This window comes from Wasmannia auropunctata, unplaced genomic scaffold (genome assembly GCF_000956235.1).
Source record: "Wasmannia auropunctata unplaced genomic scaffold, wasmannia.A_1.0 LD336076.1, whole genome shotgun sequence".
NCBI classification, from domain to species: Eukaryota; Metazoa; Arthropoda; class Insecta; order Hymenoptera; family Formicidae; genus Wasmannia; species Wasmannia auropunctata.
This window is the reverse complement of record NW_012026814.1, coordinates 701,999-708,903: the sequence shown is the minus strand read 5'-3', so window position 1 is coordinate 708,903 and position 6,905 is coordinate 701,999. Positions and strand designations below refer to the sequence as shown.

General features: G+C 38.1%; 2 protein-coding genes across 2 annotated transcripts; one reads left to right on the top strand and one right to left on the bottom strand.

Annotated features, from left to right (window-relative positions):
* The first annotated feature begins 459 nt into the window (after nt 1–459).
* On the top strand, nt 460–1,815 carry LOC105449474. Its single transcript, XM_011688730.1, has 3 exons — nt 460–628; nt 880–1,187; nt 1,363–1,815. The coding sequence occupies exons 1-3, from the start codon at nt 460–462 to the stop codon at nt 1,813–1,815; spliced, it is 930 nt and encodes a 309-aa protein (XP_011687032.1).
* A 582-nt stretch (nt 1,816–2,397) lies between these two features.
* LOC105449473 (putative nuclease HARBI1) lies at nt 2,398–3,256 on the bottom strand. The gene is made up of 2 exons (XM_011688729.1): nt 2,864–3,256; nt 2,398–2,791 (listed from the first exon to the last, which is right to left on the bottom strand). Exons 1-2 carry the CDS (start codon nt 3,226–3,228, stop codon nt 2,398–2,400), a joined length of 759 nt encoding a protein of 252 aa, XP_011687031.1. The 5' UTR covers nt 3,229–3,256.
* Nucleotides 3,257–6,905: the final 3,649 nt, after the last annotated feature.

The following is a 6,905-nucleotide window of genomic DNA, read 5'->3' as shown; positions in this document are numbered from 1 at the left end:
ACAAGTCGTAAGCACAGTCGTAAGGATCTAAAAGATGGGACTTGACCATCTTTCATTCCGACATCGACAACCGACTCACGACAGCTTTATACGACAGCCGACAATGCAATGCGCATGCGTCCGACATCCGACAACGACATACGACGTATTGTAGAACAGGCCTCTAAGGCCGTGTTACACTACGTATTGCGGACGCGGATCGGATTGGAATTGCGGATCGCGGATCGGAATTTAACCAATCACAGCGAGGTAGCTTCGGATCCGGATTGCAAGTCGCAGAATAGACGGCTCTCTATTTTTGCGATCCGTAATTTGTGATCCAAGCCAATAAAATACTGAGTTTTGATCATGTGACCTATTTATGTCACACGACCTCAACATAACCCATAAATCGTGGATCGGCGAGCAAAAATATACCATCTCTGCTGTGCTCTACGGTGATTATTTGACATTCATAAAATGGGCCCGAAAAATGATCTTTTTACAAAAGATGTCGAATGCTCGATGATCGAAATGGTGAAACAATGTCCTTTACTATGGGACACAACAATGGAACAATATCGTCGAACTGATCTTAAACGAGTACATTGGGATCGAATAGCGCAAGCTCTAGGTCCCAAATTTACAGGTATATTAATTAATTTATCTTTTGAATTTATTTTAGCTTATGTTATTGTTTGAAATGAAAATAAAAATAATTAGTCTATAAAAATTAATAGTGTGAACATATAGTCGTAAACAATTATTGAATAAAGGTTATGCGATTGAGTTGTTGACACTGAACTATATACTTCAATAGTTCTTGAGATGTTGAAATGTGTGATGTTATGTAAAAATTATGTTATTCATTTCACATTTTCTTTTACTTTATCGTTGTAGGAGATATAGTTTACAAGCGGTTTCAAAATATGGAAAGTACTTTCCGTGCAAATGAAAGAAGAATAAGAGAATCGCAAACTCGTTGTAGTGGGAAAGGAGCAGATGAAATTTATAAACCAAAGTGGGAATATTACGATATGCTCTTATTTTTAAAAAAAACCTGTACACAGAGCGACAGCATTGATAATCTGTCTTTACAAAATTATTCCAATCAGGAAACAGTGAATCGTTCCTCTGTTCCTCATACTTGTACTGATGTGCAAAACACATCAATGGTTCCAAACATTTATTGTGATGAAAACATAGAGGTAAGTTTAAACTTTATGTATATGTTTATTTTTGTTATTTTTAATGGAAATATTTCATATCATTTAAATTATTTAGCAATTAATATCTATGTTCAAATTTAATATTATTATTATAATATAAAAATTTTTAATATTTTATAAAAATTGTTTTATATATTTGGATTTTTATTTTTAGCAATACATGCTTATTCCATCCGATGCATGTACGAACAGTGATAAAATATCACCCTCCATGGAATCATACAGCTCAGAAGCCAGCTCAGATCTAGTATCAATTGCGATGACATCTGCTAGTCAATCACCTATCTCATCTACTAGTCAAGACAAATTGGCAATAAATGAAACATCAGATCTTTCTTCTAGAACCGCATTAGCTTCGTTAAATACTAAACGCCCTCCTGAGAATTCTTTATATGTTAAACAAGGAAGTTTAAAAAAATCTAAAATAATGGAAGATGCTGTAAATGCCATAAAAGATATGGCCCAAGAAAATGTGTCTCCTCCAAAAATGGATACATTTGATATGTTTGGTGCGTACATTGCGTCTAGGCTTCGATCAATGACTCCTAGCAATCGAGAATATTTTGAAAGAGAAATTTTGAAAGTGCTAAGTCAACCAACATTATGAGCAATAACTTGTACCTTATTAATGTTAATTATATATTATTCATATTTTATACTTTTCATTATATACTATTCATATTATGTCAATATTTATCATTAACTGCATAACTTACATTGCTTTTAAGTTTGTTTAACTTAATTTTATCAATTTTTATATTATGTTATACGTTTTGACTAGATTTTCATTGGTTGCCAAAGAGATGAATATAAATGAATAATTTCAAATTATTATATTACATTACAACAGATCACCTGTTTTTCATATTAACTCATACATTTACTAATAATAGTGTGATAATAATAATAAAATAATCTGAGATTTTACTGATTGTTTCGATAATATATTCGTTAATTTTTTTAAATGTTAAATATTGTTAAAAACTAAAGTTCTTTTATTTTATGATATAATTAAAATCTCATTTTATTAGCAGTAAGGAATTTTGTAAGACTGTATTAGTAATAAAAAATTAATGAAATATAATGAATAAAATGAATTTTATTTTTTAAAGCAAAGTAAAACATATTTCAACACAAGTAATAACACATAATAGTAGTAATTATATTTATTGTTTTCAATATTTAAAATTTATTGCATTCGCACCATTCGCTCTTGCCAAGAAACTGCACCAACAGTATTAAAATAATCACACCACTTATCTCTAATTGTAAGTGCGATTGCTTGATTTGGATGACGATTACCACCTTGGTGAGTTAAATTTATCATACCTCCTGCGCTTTCGGATCTCCATTCCCCATGACGAATTTGACCAGAGATTTCATCTTCTCCATCAAGAAATGATGGTGGTGTATACATAAGTCGTCCAACAGACTGACTTCTTAGCATGTTATGCAAACAACATACACTTAAAATGATTTTACTTGCGTCATCCGGATCATATCTCATTGCGGATCGAAAAATTTGAAAACGAGCAGCCATTACACCAAAAGCATTTTCAGAACAACGTCGAGCTCTAGATAATCTATATATAACACGAGTAAAAAGTATTTCAGTATTGTAATATGACAAAAATTAATACAAATAATCCACATACCTATAATTAAATATACTTCTGCGTATGTTCCCACTACATTGAGGTCGTAGATAAGGAATTAAAAGTTTCTCTGATAATGTAAAACCTTCATCTCCAATAATCACAAAAGGAAAATTGTCTTGTGTACCTGGCAATGGAGCAGGAGGAGGAATGTGTAGAGTATCCTTATCTAAATGATTTTTGAAAGAACATTTATTCCATACACCAGAGTCACTAACTCTGCCGTTAGTTCCCACATCAACATAAATAAAACGTAATTGTGCATCCACCAAAGCCAATAATACTACACTGTAATTTCCTTTATAATTGTAGTACATAGATCCAGATTGTAGTGGAGGATCAATAACGCAATGTTTTTCATCCATTGCTCCAAGTGCATGATGGAAATTCCATCGCTCTCCAAAATCATTGCTAATCACACGCCATTCATCCTCAGTCTGGGGAGAGCGAAGAAACTCTCCTTTTAAAACCGTAATTATTGCTATTGTTACCTCTTTTATAATTTTTGAAATGGTACTTCTACCAAGTCTGAATGCGAGAGCTAACGATTCTTGCGTTTCTCCTTTGGAATAACATATAAAAAGATTTATTTAAAAAATATACAACTATTATTAATTGATTTTATTTTGTTTTTTACCTGTTGCTAAATGCCGCAAAGTAACCGATAGTCTTTCATTAAGTGAAATGCTTTCTCGTAAATGAGTATTTTGCTTTTTGATTAGAGGAGTAACTTTTTTTAAAAGAAATTCGAAAGTATCTGCATCCATTCTGAGGCACCTAAACAATACATTTTTTTTAAATAAAAATTTTTAGTAATTTAATTGTAAATTTAATTGTAAATTATATTTTTTATATTTAATTTATAACAAACCTTCTGAATCAATTAGGGTCTTCTAATAAAAGTTCCAAAAAAAGGTTATGGTGCAAACCTTTTTCTTTTCTTTTTGTTATCCATTTAGAAACCCATATTCTCCGCTTACGCGATTCATGTTCAGCCATTATTAAAAGTAACAGACATGAACACAGTTTCTTTTTTTTATGTGTCGATTATAATAGTAATTTTGTAAACTGAACATTGTCATACACAGCAGACGAATAAAATGCGTATTCCACAAATTGAATCCGTAGTGTGAACAAAGAATCCAAATCCGGCGATCCGCAATTCCAATCCGATCCGCGTCCGCAATACGTAGTGTGATACGGCCTTTACGAATAAGGTTTATTTACCTTACGGACAAATATCTGGCCAAAGCATACTCTCAAAAATTTAGTCCGGTTCTTAGCAGTCCGGTTCTTAGTCTGAAGCATATAGAATCTTCGGCCTCCACCGACGTTCTCGTAATCAGGGCTCGAAAGAATGTACCGTTATTTGACAGATACCTGGCTACCAGGCACACAATAAAAGACGTCCACCGCTCTACCTTCCTTCCGGCATTTGACGGCGACTACCGCGCTCTCTATCTATGGAAAAAATTTTGACGGCTCAATCAATGACGGACATACAAAAAGACACACCTCTGATGATTGCCAAGGCTAAATTTCTGAAATACTGTGCAGATCTACCCTTAGAAGCCACAGCTTTCTATACAGATGGCTCCAAGTTGGACGATCAAGCTTTTGTAGGAGCGAGTGTCTATTCTCCTAGCACTAACTTCATCCTTTGCCATAAGCTTCCTTCATCAGTTTCTATTTTCACCGCGGAAGCATGGGCTATCCGTCAAGCGATCACGGCTGTTTCTGACTTGGGAATTGAGCAAGCGGTTACATTCTCGGATTCTAGGAGCGTCCTCTCTGCCATCGCCACATCCAACTACAAACAGGGGAACCATCTCATACACCACATCAAACGAAGTCTCATCTTGGCGGAGACCGAGGGAAAGAAGATAACTCTCTGCTGGGTTCCGGCCCACAAAGGAATACCAGGGAACGAAAAGGCGGACCTGCTGGCAAAGTTAGCAGCTTCCAGAGGCATCAAGACCCCTATCACGGCTCCGTTCACGGACCTTCAGATCGAGGCCAACATACATCGAAAAGACTCGTTCAAGCATCACCTAGAAAAGGCCTCCCTTATCAAGGGAATTCAACACGCAGAGCTGTATCTCAACGAATCCCCCAAACCGTGGTATAAAAATAAAAGATTAAAAAGAGAAGAGATTGTGTGCATTTCTCGGATTCGGAGCAATCACTATAATTTGAATTATAGCCTACACAGGAAAAATATTGTATATTCTCCAGCCTGTCCCTGTGGGGAGGCAAGACAAGACATCAATCATATCATTTTCTACTGCTCGCTCTGCATCCACAAGTCTGGTAAACTTCGTACCTTCATCAAGAAAAATTTTCCCACTTTCGTCATTGATATTTTCCCTATGATCAAAGACCCTTCTCCAAGATTTTGCAGCATCATTTATGCCTACCTCAAATCCCTACAACTCACTATATAACCGAGTCTAGTGCCTTTTGGCCCACGCTATTGGTATTCAGGCTGTATTGCTCCCAAGGTATAGAGGAGCCAGCTAAGAATGCGTGAGCACATAAAAAGAGACAGAAAACGAGTCGCCCATCTGCATCCTTGTTCAATTGCGCATGCGAGAAAAAGATAAAAGATGGATGTACCCTTCGCTCTTCCATTTTCTTTCTCTTTCTATCAGCTCACGGTTCCAGTCAAAGGCGCCGCTAGGTCTCTTCTACTCTATGTATATAAACTCTTTGATTGCTCCTCGAGGGAGCGGACGGGATTCGCGTGTGGACCTCGTCACGGTACGGTCGTGTGCTTAGTGTGCTCTCGTATAGTGTCTATTGTTCATTCACCGCCGGATAATTTTCGGCAAGTGGTGCTCGGGCTTATTCTCTCACGCGAAACCTTTATCCCCTGCGTTAGTTAAGTACGCATTTCCCGATATGCACGGGGCCTCGGCCTCGGGCGCTGGGGGCCGAGATAATGTGCCGGCAAGTCCGCCATACTCGGACCCCGCGCGTCCCCCCCCCCCCATCGGAAAACCAGACTTTATCGGTTCCGCTCGAAAGTTTCTCTACGTTTGAGGGGCAATTAGCCCTCTCTCAAAGCTTTTCCCCTTTATCTCCAGCGTCTCTTTCCTCTCAATCCTATCTTCTGCCATCCCATTCCCTTTCCCCTCCCCTTGTAAATGCAAACGCGGGCCTCGGTGTGCTTCCGGATTCGGATCAACAACATCTTAACAGTGTTATTCCTGCGCACAACACTACTGCGCACTCTCAATCCCAGCATCTTAACAAAAATATCTCTGGCGATGAAATGATCTGCGAAGACGACGCACGATCATCGCAGACGACGAACGATCAGGAGAGGGCATCGTCTTCAGCCGGGATTAAGAAAGGTAACAAACGCACTTTCCGAGACTCGGAGGCTGCTTCTACCTCCACGGCGTCTGGACCACGAGAATCCGCGCCTTCTCACCGCTCTGAAATTTCGACCGGCTCGAACGCTGGGTCCAACAGCGATTCCGGTAAAGCTAATAAAACGCGCAAAATTGAAGAGAAGGCAAATACATACACGGCTTCAGATCTCCCTCCTTACGCTGTTCACGTCCACGCGCTAGGCAACAGCAGAAATAGCACGCAGCATCCGTGAAAATCTTCGCTCAAGTAGGTAAGGTTATGCCTGCGTCCGACATCGTTGAGATGGAACGCCTCGGTATCGGCAAAATAATAGTGGTATGCAGGTCAGCGGCGGCTGCTAACAAACTCGTTTCTAACCCGGATCTTGCAACCTTTAACCTAAAGGCAGTAATACCTAATTATAGAGTCCTGAGAACAGGTATTATCAAAGACATTCCGCAAGATTTTGACGTGGCTGAAATTAAATCCTCTATGTCTACATCACAAAATCATAAAATCATTAGCGTACATCGTCTAAATAGGAAAGTTGTGATAAGCGGTAACACTCAATATGTGCCTTCACGTACCATATGCGTTAAATTCGCAGGACAATCACTTCCCACTCACGTGACTCTCTTCTGGGCCAGGCACGAAGTTCATCCGTATATTCCTAAAGCTCGGGTAT